Source organism: Gymnoscopelus microlampas (genome assembly GCF_963454915.1).
Source record: "Gymnoscopelus microlampas genome assembly, chromosome: 9".
In the NCBI taxonomy this organism is placed as follows: Eukaryota; Metazoa; Chordata; class Actinopteri; order Myctophiformes; family Myctophidae; genus Gymnoscopelus; species Gymnoscopelus microlampas.
The window spans coordinates 46,913,966-46,928,315 of NC_139946.1; the positions used below are offsets into that span (position 1 = coordinate 46,913,966).

The following is a 14,350-nucleotide window of genomic DNA, read 5'->3' on the forward strand; positions in this document are numbered from 1 at the left end:
GTACTTTGCCGTTGTGAGTGTTTTGAACCAAACAGGTTGTTGTGTATGTTTTCTGCTTAGACATCGGACCTGAGGACCAATAAACATCGCAGCAGCTTTCTTTTGCAGGACGTGATTTCACTTAAAAGAAGCACTGAGTATTCAGGCAAAATATTACCGTTTGTTATCAGAACTATGTGAAGCTACAACCATGCACAAAGTTCTTACATGATTATTTTATTAATTATTTGAAAATAGGTGAGGAGATGCAACCACACAGGAGAGCAGGTCTCCTGGATAGGAACAGGTCAGGTCTTTCTGATGACCGGCGGAAACTCTGGTAACTATTACATTGGAGCACACAATGTAGAACAAGATGCACTCAGTATCTCTGCCTGGCCAGGTGGCCTACCCAGGGCTGTGTAAGTGTGGGGTTGCAGGCTTGCAGCCACCTAACCTATGACTATAGTCCAACTTTTTGCATTTGTGGTGCCCCTATTGTCGGAAGTGAAAGCACTTTTGGAGGTGTGCAATAGAGGCCCCTCAATATCGGGTTGATTGAATGTTGCGTTAATGATATAAGGCTGGTTATTTTTTATTTGTTTTGTTTTGTTTTGTTTTGTTTACGTATTTGTTTTTGTTTAAATAAAATAATAATAATTGACCCCTCCCACTACATTTGGAACAGTATAAACAGCTGTTTGATACTCATTGTCACATGACTCCCTAGAGATCACGTGTACCTAATTTAGTGACTGGTAAAAAAAAAGAAAAGCATGTTTGTGCTACAAACGTGGGTCTAAATTAATGGCTTTGGATTGTGTACTGTAGAGGATCCCTCGGTCAGTGGTGTAAAAAGTACTCAAATGTTTTACATAAGTAAAAGTATCAATACTGCAACATAGAAATAGTCTGTCCAGAATTAAAAATGTACTTCAGTAAAAGTACAAAAGTATTGGCCTCAAAATGTAGGCTAACAAAAGTAAAAGTACTCATTTTGCAGAATGTCCTATTTCAAGTTTTCAGATGTAAAACAAATAATTTGAAAATAGCAGATCTACAAGCTCACAATGCATCACGATGTGACACATTGTGAGCTTGTAGATCTCCTATTTTCAAATGGCTGATGTACATAGGACTGAAGTGGTTAATGTATGTTTTGTAATAATAATCACAATCTACAAAGTAACAAGTTTTCAAATAATTGTAGTGGAATAAAAAAGTACATTTGCCTCTGAGATGTATATAGTGGAGTTGGAGTAGAAGTAAAAGTATTGGAAATTGGAAGTAGATTTTGATTGTTATTACAAGTGACCGGTGGGTCACACCTTTATTTAGAATGTGCTGGCTGCAAAAACACTGTGGCCGCACACAACCTGAGTTTAACAGCGGCTAACCATGTTTTGGTGTGACCGCACCCTAACAGAGTATTTCTGCATTGCAGTATTGATACTTTTACTTAAGTAAAAAATGTGAGTACTTTTTCCACCACTGGTAAACAGAGCATACACTGGTGCACAAGTTATTATTTCCAAGTCAGAAGAATGCTGATTTCTCATTGTTAAAATTGACCAGTAACTTCCGAGGTAGGATCACTGATTGTGTTCACTAACCCTAACATTAATCCTGTAACCATAACTTCATCCTGATTAATAACCCTAACCTTAAATCCAAACCCCAAAACATCCTCTTGATAAGTGAGGACAAGCAAAGTGTAAAATACACACACACACACACACACACACACACACACACACACACACACACACACACACTGTCCTACAGTGAGACCAGACATAATAATAATAATGATATTTATTTGGACATAGGCTACAGTAATAAATCATCTGCAAATATCCAGTAGATCCTTAGTAACGGAGCATAATCTGAGGAGATTAAATGACAAGAAGGTTTTTTTTAGAAAAGAAACATACAGAATTCTGTTATTTTTCATCCTATCTGTCTGTCTGTCTGTCTGTCTGTCTGTCTGTCTAGATCATTGGTTCTCAGAGTGGGGTCCAGCAAAATTAGTTAATATAGTGTTACAATCATTTTAACCCCTTTATCCATATTTTATAGTACTTTGGCTATTCAAAAAGGACCAAGTGCTTTTAGCTTAAAAGCATGAGCTTAAAAATCTGCTATTTTTGAAAAATCGTGAACATTTTGCAAATCTTTGAATATGTATTTTTTAAAGCGAACATTTGTAACTCAAGCTTCTGGGGTTTGCGGCCAAATACATATTATTTTGGGGGTCCTTGACATGAAAAAGTTTGAGAACCACTGCTCTAGATAGATAGATAGATAGATAGATAGATACTGTAGATCGGGTGTCTTACGTTGCTGAGCCAGTCTCTGAAGGCAGAGATACGTGTGAAGACGGTGGGCCTCTTCTCTTTATTGCAGTTCTCTTTGGAGACGAAGCTGGTGACCCCGTGAACGTACCACCTACCATCCTGTCCCTTACAGTTCAGCGGACCCCCTGAGTCCCCCTGAGACAGAGGGACGGACACAAAGACACAGACAGACACAGAGAGATGCAGTGAGAGGTGGTGTTGATTTTGACAGCAAATTTTGATTTAGTTTTAGTCACAGTTTAGTCATCTCAAATGTTATAGTTTTTGTCTAGTTTTAGTTGACTAAATATCATAAGATTATAGTTGACTAAATACAGTTGATTTAGTCGACTAAAATGTATTTTGGCGGTGCCTTGATGGCGTCGTAATAGCTGATTTTACACCCAAGTGCAACCAAACTTAAAATGACTTGTCATGTATTTCTACTGGATCTCTTCTCCACTAGTCCCTCACTAACGTGTTAGTTTAGTTTTTAAAATTGTCAATATATTTAGTTTTAGTCATCATAGTTTTTATTTTGTTTTCGTCAGTGAAAAAACGCTAGTGGACAAACATTTTTCGTCATAGTTTTAGCCGACGAAATCAACACTGGTGTGAGGATACTATATTGTCATCATTGACCAGTTTTGGAAGAAGTACTACTAGATGTTGGACTTGAATAAAAGTGACAATACCACAGTTTAAAGTACAAAAGTATTAGCTTGAAGTTATACTTAAAGTACTGAAGCAAAAGTAAAAGTAGTTATTATGCACTATGTCTATTTCAGAATCATATCAGTCGGTGGAGCTCTCGCCTTTGAACCATACGGTCATGGGTTTGAATCCCGGGCATCCGCCAACTCAGCGTACGAGCAGTACATCTTGGGTGTGGCAAGTCGTGCGGTAAGCACTGGGAGCTGATGGTAGGTGTGGCGCTCCACCTCAGCAATCCATCTCCCAGGGGTCTAGTGCATTGTAATCTCTCCAGACAGATTCAGAGCTCCGCAGCTGAATCTGTCGGCAACTCCCGTTACAACGTGTAGAGTTTGTTTATTAATAGGAATGTAAACAGAGACGCACCACCCGGAAGTGGAGCACTAAAGGAGAGTGAACGGCCAACATCCCGTCTCTACATTTTTTGCCGATGGGTTCCCATATTGAGTGCATAGTAATTCTCGGCTGATACCGACAATAAGCCTCTCCGACCTACTTACTTAGCCTACTTACTTAGTCGTCATGAAAAAGTTTGAGAACAACTGACATACGTTGCATCCGGCCATGACGGCTCCTCCAGCACAGGTCATGGTGGTCTTGACGCTGTCGCCCCACCATTCACTGCTGCTGCACACGCTGTGTTCTACCACCGGCAGCAAGGCCTGCTGCAGGATGTCAGGGATGGGGCCGTTGGCTGGGGAACACAGAGACATCATGTTATCTGACGTTATTTCATGAAACGCAAATGTCTCTAATGTGCTTTTATGTGGCTTTTATTAAACTACATGTTCAGGCCGCTAGGCGGACTGAAAAGCAGAGAAAACCGCCACACATGAATGTGCCAGCGCGAAATAAATGCTCAGAGCCACGCCACGCTGCTGGGGTTTCCAAAAAACACACGGTCACATTATAAACAATTTGCTGCGCTCAGGAAAGAAAAACAGCAGGCCTGCTAATAGCCCATTCAAATGACCATGTTAAATAATGGCTCTGTCAGATAAACAGTGACGGCATGAGAACACAGACACATTAGCAATTACAATTTAGGCATTTAATCACAGAGCGATTTACAGTAAAAACGAGGTAATACATCAAATGCATAGCAAAAGTAATCTAGGGTCATAGGTGAACCAAGAACCTATCATCAGTCTAAACAGTATAATATCAAAACATAAATAATCTGCACATTGAAACTATATAAACTATAGGATGCCAGGTCCACAAATGAACCTGGCATCTGTCTACATAACTTGCTATCTAAGTTACATTAGCCTTTGCATAAGACTGCATGGTCGTCAAGGCTAGGGCAAGTGCTACGGGTAAAACGAGTAGCTCACCCAAAAACTGACTTATTTTCTATCAATTACACAGCCCTTGAAGCATTGAATTCATGGAGATTTTTTTTTTGTTTTAGTCACATTTCTAAGCCAATAATGTGATGACTGGTGGAAAGATGCTAATGTGTCCCTTTGAGTCTCCTACCAGAGAGACCGCAGGTCATAAAATGATTGGCTTAGGATTGTGACAAAAACTAAAACATCTCCATGAACAGAGTCTGAAGAGATGAGTCTTCAGATTACGGCGGATGATTGGGAGCGAGTCATTACTGTAAAGCCGGCCCCAGCCAGAGATGTAGCAGGCTGTCCCGTGGGCCAGCATCTCCCCAGACTCTGAAAGACAAGCCACGCCAACGCTGTCGGTCATGAAGGGACTCTTGTCCAGTTTCAGCAGGGCGAGGTCATTGCTGTGTGGACAAATCACATAACGTCACCTTATCAGCTTTACAGTCTCACGTGAGCAGAGTGATGATCAGAGATCTCTGTCTACTGATACATGTGGAAATCTGCATGGGACTAGAACAGTGGAGAAAAAACCTCCACTAACTAACCTACACCCCCTGCTTTGAAAACCAATCATATCACTAGGGTTGGGATATTTTAGGATTTTAACAATTCCCTCGAGGGATAGTTTTTTTTATCGATTAGTCACCCCATGGAGACTTGAATTCATGGATATTGTTTATTTTTTGTCGCATTCCTAAGCCAATAATTTGATGACCAGCGGACCAGTAGGCAGCGGTTCCGGTAGGAGATAAAAAGGAGACTCTTTGTGTCTCCTACCGGAACTGCTGCCGGTCAACAAATCATTGGCTTAGGAATGAAACAAAAAACTAAAACTATCCATGAATTGAAGTCTCCATGGGGTGACTAATCCATAAAAAAAATGTTTTTATCAAAGTAACGCATAATTACCAACAGGGCATAATTGCTAGAGTTCCACAAATTTATGGCAGTGGAACTGTCACAGTGAAAACAGCATCTATCTACAGGTTCATACAACAACTAGTGGTAGTTGGTAGTATTGCAACAACTAGTGGTAGTTGGTAATATTGCAACAACTAGTGGTAGTTGGTAGTATTGCAACAACTAGTGGAAGTTGGTAGTATTGGAACAACTAGTGGTAGTTGATAGTATTGCAACAACTAGTGGTAGTTGGTAATATTGCAACAACTAGTGGAAGTTGGTAGTATTGGAACAACTAGTGGTAGTTGATAGTATTGCAACAACTAGTGGTAGTTGATAGTATTGCAACAACTAGTGGTAGTTGGTAGTATTGCAACAACTAGTGGAAGTTGGTAGTATTGGAACAACTAGTGGTAGTTGGTAGTATTGGAACAACTAGTGGTAGTTGATAGTATTGCAACAACTAGTGGTAGTTGGTAATATTGCAACAACTAGTGGTAGTTGGTAGTATTGCAACAACTAGTGGTAGTTGGTAGTATTGGAACAACTAGTGGCAGTTGGTAGTATTGCAACAACTATTGGTAGTTGGTAGTATTGCAACAACTAGTGGTAGTTGGTAGGATTGCAACAACTAGTAGTAGTTGGTGTTAATGCATGTGTGGAGATCAAAAGATACAGAACCCACCCATTGGACACGCGGTCGTCCCAGGCAGGGTGAACGATGATGCGCAGAATGTCCCTTATTTGTTCGGTTCCCTCTTGCTGGCTCAGATTGTGCTCTCCCAAGACCACACGGTTGACCTGTCCATCCCTGCCGAGACAAAAGGTGTCATAGCCCTCATATCTTTATGTCCCATTGATGTAAAACAGCAGTTACATTAAAATACTTTGACTAAAAGGTCCGTCCAAAAAAGTCCTTGCGGTCTTGTTTCCATTGAGGTATTCAAATTCATAGTCATGTATAGCACCAAACAGTTCAAATATCAACACAAACATACAGAAAAAAATATCACTATATGTACAAACAAAAGATCAGAAAGAAATAACACTCCATGTAAAAAATAAGGGGGTTGTCTTTTTTCGTCACCTGTCTTTCCCACCTGTGCTAGAGAGGCAGACATCACTGCACTCACTTTTCACCAAATATAAGCTTAACCCATTAAGTCCAGGGAAAGCATCTGTGTAATTTTAGATTTATTTGGCTATTCAAAACAAATAGCAGATCTACAAGCTCGTAGCACGGCACTAAAATATTTGCTTCTGGGGGGTCCCTGGAACAAAATACTTTACAAATGTTCACTTCAAAAAATATACATTCAAACTCCCCCCTGTCAGGTGATAAGAAGTGGCTTGCTAGCTCCTCATGCATTGAAGGAGGCATGAGCTCAGTCCGGGGCTCTCCCCAGGCTGGCAGAGGGAGAGTAGCGCCCAGGATTAACTCTTAGGCATTGGCACTGGGTGAAAAATAGGGTTTACAAAATCGTGGGATAAAAAATCAACAACAAAAAAAATCAATGTGACTCACAAAATGCAGTGTGCGGCCGTCAGGACCCATCGAGGACCAATCAGCGTGCCTCCGCATATGTGATGAAATCGGCTTCCACGTTTCATCTGCAGGGAAATCTGAGAGAAAACAAACACACTCCGTTACCGTGGTAACTGAACGAGGAGACAAACAAACAAATGAGATGAGAACATGGATGATGATGAGAGTGCGTCTACAGCAGTGATGGAAGAGATACTCACATGTTTTACTTAAGTAAAAGTATCAATACCACCATGTAGATACACTCTGTTATAAGTAAAAAGTCCGGTAGTAAAAATGTACTTGAGTAAAAGTGCAAAAGTATTGGCGTCAAAATATACTTAAGTACTAAAAGTAAAAGGACTCATTATGCACAACATCCCATTTCACACGTTTCAAAATGTATAAAAATCCTTTGAAAATAGCAGATCTACAAGCTCACAACGCGTTGCATACCGACGTGTTGTGATTTTGTTGATCGGGTATTTTCAAATAGCCATGGCTGAGGTGGTTAATGAATGTTTCACAAAGTAACTAGTAACTAAAGTTTTTCAAATAATTGTAGTGGAGTAAAAGTAGATGTAGTGGAGTAGAAGTGAAATTATTGGAAATTGGAAATGCTCCAGTAAAGCAAAAATACCTTGAAATTGTACTTAAGTACAGTACTTGATTACATGTACTTAGTTACTTTCCACCACTGGTCTATAGTACCTGCCAAGGCCAGCTGTGAGGACGGGCATCCTGTCCGTTCACCACCCTGCTGGCATCGGGTTCAAATGTGGGGGTGCCACACCCGTAAACTTAGAGAAAACACATTACAGAGCAATTTAAATGCATGATCCATCATATAATGTAGATTTTACTGGGACCATATAATACTAACTCAGAATGCAGTATGCACTGAAATCCTCAAACAATGCATTATGTTAGTGCCATTATGTACCATTAACCCATTCATGCCGGGAACGCATCTCTGTCATTTTAGATTGATTTGGCTATTCAAAAATAGCAAATATACAAGCCCATAGCGCAGAAACGAGTGCCGTAGATCTGCGATCTATTTATTTTTATCGTAAAACTTTTGGCAAATCTTTGAATATATAATATTTTTAAGTGGACATTTTAACTCAAATCTTTGCTTCTGGGGATTCTACAAAGTATTCTAAACAGTTTTTTTTTTAAACTTATGTTGCTATAATATCAGTGGTTCTCAAACTTTTATTTTGATGTCAAGGATCCCCAAAATGATAAGATGATTCCAGATTCCAGATTTATATCATGTACAAGTGCACAACAGCTGAATTACTTGGTTTCAGTTCCTCACTATTGCATCAGAATAACATAATAAATAATTAGCAATAACAACAAGTAGTACGGTAAGAAATCGCTAAGTATGTACATGCATACAGTAAATGTAGCGTAGTGATTTTCTTTTCTTGGTTAAAATAAGTGTTAACTAGCTCTATATTCTGATAGTACTCATTGCTATAGAGTGTTTGTTCAGTAACAGGAGTCTCCATGTCTCTCCAGCTCTTTATTAAAGAGATCATGCATTTTCATGTCAGGATACACATTTTATCCAATCAGGATAGAGAACTCAGACAGGACAAAGATTAAACAAGTGAATTGGAAGTGAAGACACATAGAAATGAGCTGACAACATTGTAACTGGAACACTATACAAATTAAGCTGATAAATGGGTACTCTCTCCTGATTTCCTGAAATGTTGACACCTACCAGAAAATGTATTTTCTGTTTATTAAAAAGCTGGAGAGACAGAGAGACTCCTGTTACTGAACAAACACTCTATAGCACTGATTACTATCAGAATATAGTGTTATAACGTTTTAGCAAAAAACCTTTGTTTTAACCAAAAAACATCACTTACCCTACCTTTAATCATGGCACATTGCACTACTTTCTTTGTACCATCTCAGTGTTTAAGCGGAGGCCTGCTACCCACCATATGCTGCCAGAAGCAGCACTGAAGCCAGTCTCAGTAGCAGCAACATGGTTGACAGTCTGTCTGTCACACTATTCAAACTCTCTCTTATACCCGCAGACCCTGTTCGCCTGACAGCCCAGAGACCATGTTATCTATTATACACACTGCCAGAATTAGCTGGGAAGAACTTCCTGTCCCACAGATGTGTCTCTGTACTATGTCTCTGTACAGCACTGTGAGCCATACGTTAAAATCCATGCATGTGACAGAGGGGACATTGTGTGAAGTCAGTGGTGTAAAGTAACTAAGTAGCCTACATTTACTCAAGTACTGTACTTTTACTTTACTGGAGCATTTCTATTTTTTTCAGTAATTTTACTTCTACTCCACTACACCTCAGAGGCAAATATTGTACTTTACAAATGTAGTTACAAGTTACTTTGTAGATTTTGATTATCATTACAAAACATACATTACCCACTTCAGCCCTGTATTCCTTTTGAAAATAGCCGATCTACAAGCTCACAATGCATCACGTGATTGTGAGCTTGTAGATCTGCTATTTTCAAAATAATTGTATACATTTGAAAACTTGTGAAATGGGACATTCTGCATAATGACTACTTTTACTTTTGGTACTTTAAGTACATTTTGTTACCAATATGTTTGTACTTTTACTCAAGTAAATGTTGAATTCCAGACTTTTACTGGTAACAGAGTATATCTACATTGCAGGATTTATACTTTTACTTAATGTTTGTAAAGAATTTGAGTACTTTTTCCACCACTGATTGTAGGAAATAAGTGGTTGTCTACACCCTCCCCAAGAGCAACCAGTAGGGGTCAGCAGCAGTGACAGGGACTGCGTGGGGGGCACTGGGAGCTGGCAAAACAAATAAACTGGGAGAAAAGGGAAAAAAATAATTGAGGGAACATTTTTAAGGAAGGAATTTGATAATATACTGGAAAAGAAAGGCTTGCAGTGTGCTAGTCTGACCAGCAGAGAGTAGTGTCTCCATTTATAACATTGTATTATTTAACTAGTTCCCCAGCCAGTGCCTCAACTATACTAACTCGACACCTGGGTGCAAAGCAGGAGGTTGAATTCCTGGAACAGTCGTTTTGTTGCATTTTGACTTTATGTGGCCATGTAACAGATCTGTGACACGCCCTCTTTATATTTCACTTGATTTATTCCTTTCTCAGCTGCTAGAGGGGTGGGGGTGGAGGGTAAGAAGTGACCTACAACCTCTGAGCTTGTAGATCGGCGATTTTCCTAATATGTTTTATAATATTATATAATAAACTGCTGTGTGGACTATAAGTCAATTTCGTAGTACACAACACATATCTTACTTTGTTTTCATAGACCTGTTTGGGCACAAAGTATTTTCTGACATTTTCTGAAATTGTTCAATCTTGCCTTTGACTAATCCTGATTACAATAACAAATTAAACTAATGAAAGCTAAACTAAATCTAACCCTTAAAAATAACTAATACAAAACTAAACTGAAATGATGAGCTGTCAGTCCTGGTTCCTCTCGGTCATTGTTACAGGAACCCTTTGTCATTCTAAACACAGCAGCTAATTTCCAGTAAGGAAGTTAATGAAATATGGTGTTATGTAACTCATTAGCGTCATGTATTGGTGTAATATGGCTAAGAGGAGGAAAATGGCACCGATAGATAAGTCGAAACAAGCGAAACCAATAGTGGCGGCCTGTGAAAGAAAGCCGATACAGTAATGAATAAAATTGGTGGAGAAAAACGGTAACTTTCCAGCACCTGCTATTCTGTCTCGTCCTTTCTCTATAGCAGTACAACATCCTGTCTCACACCCTGATGTATCATTTTAGAAATCCTTAAAAAAATATATATAATTCTGGGTTGTTTTAGTTTTTGTCAGTTTTCTAGTTGAAAGAAATCCTTGTGGCAGAATGGCCTAAGTCATTTTTTGAGGAAATGATATTTTTGCCTAAGTCAGCTCCTCATGACACTGGCCACCTCTGGTAAAATCGCCCAACTCCTAATTGAAAAGGATCATGCTGTTCACTCCCCTTTTAGTATAATGGCCTAACTCCCTAGTGTGACTTAGGCCAAAATAGGCCTTCTTTTGGCCTAAGTCACATGGTTTTGTGACTTAAGCCAAATTATTTACTGATTTAGGCCATTTTGTAGTTTTCTTTTGCTTTTTTTTTTCTTAATAGGATTAAGTCAGATTTAATCCTATTTAAACCTATTTAAATCTCTTATGTTACATAACTGACAGACAGTGTTATTTCTATTTAAATAGTCATACTTTGTTATAAACATTTTGGGTGAAATGATTAAGAAATATCATATAGTTTTGTTTTGGATCAGTTTTTAATTTTTCCTGAAAAACTTAAAAAAATTACATAGGCCATTAGTTTAGCAAGGCGACGTTATGTATTTTATTTTGTGTGTTTTAGCCCTTATATAAGGCCTTGTATGCTTTAATACATATAATTATATAATTACCCTGTATAACAAAAAAATACAAATTAAGAACAGAACATTAAGAACTTAAATATTTTATTTATTTTACAAATAGTTCATCTTTTACTCAAGGGGAACAATGCCCGTCGCAAGTTGACAATGTCCATAGGGTCCAGCCCTATAGAATGTATGGAAAGCATGTGCTAATAGAACATATATTAATATTATTCAAGCTATGCACCAACAACAACAAATACAATTATGTTGAGCATTAACAGAACGCACCATATAGGTGTATTATGGCATGGCCGTTTACGCACCTGAGTGTAGTTCTGCGTGGCGGAAGCCAGCATGGTCGTGTGAAGCCACATCAGAGTGAGCTCCCTCCTCATCCCAAGATAATTGTGTTGCTACGCCGGGGATCTGTTGTGTGACACGGTGGGGCGTGGGGTCCCAAACAAGGGCAACACAAGAGCCGAAGGATGCTCGTAGGGTTCGTCCCTCGCACGGTAGGCCAGCAGTCTCCCCACGGGAGGTGGTACTGTCGGCCTTGCGTCATGAGCCATCTGAGCCCGTGGACACTTGGGCTGCAATGGCTTCTCTTGAGACAGCATTCTTGCAGTTAACTGTGTCAGCTAGAAGAATGTCCCTGTCGGTGCTTGGGTGGTGCTGGTACCAATCCCTGCATTCCACCCTATGGCCGGATCGGGGTACGAGCCAGTCAGTCAATGGAGCTACACCCTTCCCACCCTTCGCAGGGTGGTGAAGCAGGGTTGCAGTCACTGTTGGGCCCTGTCAGGGCCTGTGAAGGGAGTATGGACCAAACTGCCTTGGGCAGATGGTCTCCAAGGCTGGGCTCCCTCACTGGGTTGTGAAACAATCCAGCAGGCATATAGGCGGGCAGGCAGGCCAGCCCCAACAGGAATGTGTGCACACACGGGGCCTCGCTGCCTCATGGGCTTATGGCGAGGTGCCCCTCTATCTGGGATCTGTGTGACAGCCTCTTGATCGACACCGCCCGCATTTATCAGGTCGCAGGGCCTTTCTCCCCAAGGTTCGAGGCACATCTCAATCAGGTGATTGAGCTCTGTCCTCTCTTTGACATGCAGACAGATGGAGTACAAAGACAGAGTCGGTCCCCACGTTAGAGCTTTAGAGTCTTACATCAAGGCCAAATGTGCCCACAAAGTAATGGACCAGCTCTTCGGGTGCTTGACTCATTCTCTGCCAAGGACGTGCTTGGCGTGTTTTTTTCCAAAGCCCACACAATAAAAAATAAAACTAATGAAAACTAAACTAAATCTAAGTCTTAAAAATAACTAATACTAAACTAGCAAACACACGTTGAAAACAAATCAAAACTAAACTAAACTGAAATGATGAGCTGTCAGTCCTGGTTCCACTCGGTTATTGTTACAGGAACCCTTTGTCATTCTAAACACAGCAGCTAATTTCCAGTAAGGAAGTTTATGAAATATGGTGTTATGTAACTCATTGGTGTCATGTATTGGTGTAATATGACTAAGAGGAGGAAAATAGCACCGATAGATAATTCAAAACAAACAAAACAAATAGTGGTGGCCTGTGAAAGAAATTCGATACAGTAATGAAATAAACTGGTGGAGAAAACCGGTAACTTTCCAGCACCTGCTATTCTGTCTCGTCATGGCAGATGACGTCTGGCTGTCCGGCCGCCCCAGGGGTTGTAAATATTCTAACATAATTGTAAATATTTTAAATCGAACATACTTGTAAATATTCTAATTACAGCATGTGCTGGATCGGAGCCCACTGGTGTTGGCACTGGGGTTCTGGGACTGCTTCGCCTCCTCACGAGTTCACCATACATATGAAATATGTTGGGTGGAGAGATAGTCTCGATACGACAGAGAACGTTCAGTTATGTTGTAACCTTTGTTCTCTGAGTGAAGAGACTATCTCTTCACCTCGATGTCGCAGTGTAATCACGCACACCTGGGCCTTATATAGCCGTGCATGCCAGTAGGACTGGTGTGTCTTAAAGAAATATTCACATTTTAAGCGAGGTGGGGTCATTCCCCCATACATATGAAGTAGGGTGGAGAGATGGTCTCTTCACTCAGAAAACAAAGGTTACCCCGGCCGTAACCGAACGTTTCTGACCGACAGCAACAATACAATGTTTTATGATTGAGGGGCTTCATTCAAACAGATCACAGGTGTATAAGAAGAACAAGATGGGGTCTTCATGAAAAGGGAAAGCTTGTAATGCTGTTGTTTTGAACTATGTGTTTGTCCATGGACCCCCATCTGAAAAGATGTTGTGCCAGGACAGAAGATTATAAAGACTGTCTGCCATGCATTTCTACAAGCATATAGGAAAATGCAGGGGTCAAATAACCTCAACTTAACTTTCTTTAATAAGTTTTTATAACAAAGAAAATAGGCGCTCTATGCACAGCAGCCATAGTGGAAAGAAATTGTGCCTTTCCTTACTCCCTTCATAGGTGTTACCAATGATAGTAATGAAGGCTCCATTCCATTCTGGTCAAACAGAGGAAACTCACTGGAAACACTCTGCTACACCAGTGGGTCTCAAAGTGTGGTCTAGACTCCAGGGACCCTCACGGTTCCTTGAGGGGGTTCCAAATGGCCCCTTTACGGGTGTGTAACTCTGAGAGTGTACAAATGGAACCAAATGGACCTGTGACGGCGCATTTGGTTCCATTTGTACACTTTATGGGGGTCATTGACATTAAAATGTAGGAGAACCACTGGGCCTGCTGGGCTGGGCCCCGCCACCACAAAGGCACAGTCACCTCTGGTTTTAAGTCAGGTTTTTGGTAGAACCAGTTATGGCTCTGTAGAAGTTCAGCCATAAGCCCATTGAAAGGTTAAAAATGGAGTGATGCCAAAACCGGTGTGATGTGATCACATTTCTTTGTGATCCATCCAGGCATATAAAATTGTTTAAATGGGATTAGTGAAGATTAGTGAAGATTTGAGGAAGAAAAACTAGTGATTCTGACAAGTTTGGATGACATGGAAACTACATTTGCCACAACAACGTGATGCCAAAATAGTGAAATATGAGGAAGAGATAATGATGGAGGTTGTATAACAAGGAAACAAATACTTTTTGCCAGGATAAATGTAATATTGTTCCATC

At 40.2% G+C, this 14,350-nt stretch overlaps 1 protein-coding gene across 1 annotated transcript; it reads right to left on the reverse strand.

Moving 5' to 3' along the window:
- Nucleotides 1-287: 287 nt before the first annotated feature.
- On the reverse strand, nucleotides 288-12,094 carry LOC311051573 (elastase-1-like; the record flags this gene model as incomplete). Its single annotated transcript, XM_084066152.1, has 9 exons — nucleotides 288-323; nucleotides 2,319-2,471; nucleotides 3,581-3,723; nucleotides 4,637-4,773; nucleotides 5,958-6,083; nucleotides 6,798-6,895; nucleotides 7,509-7,597; nucleotides 11,523-11,743; nucleotides 11,952-12,094. 9 exons carry the CDS (start codon nucleotides 12,092-12,094, stop codon nucleotides 288-290), a joined length of 1,146 nt encoding a protein of 381 aa, XP_083922278.1.
- Nucleotides 12,095-14,350: the final 2,256 nt, after the last annotated feature.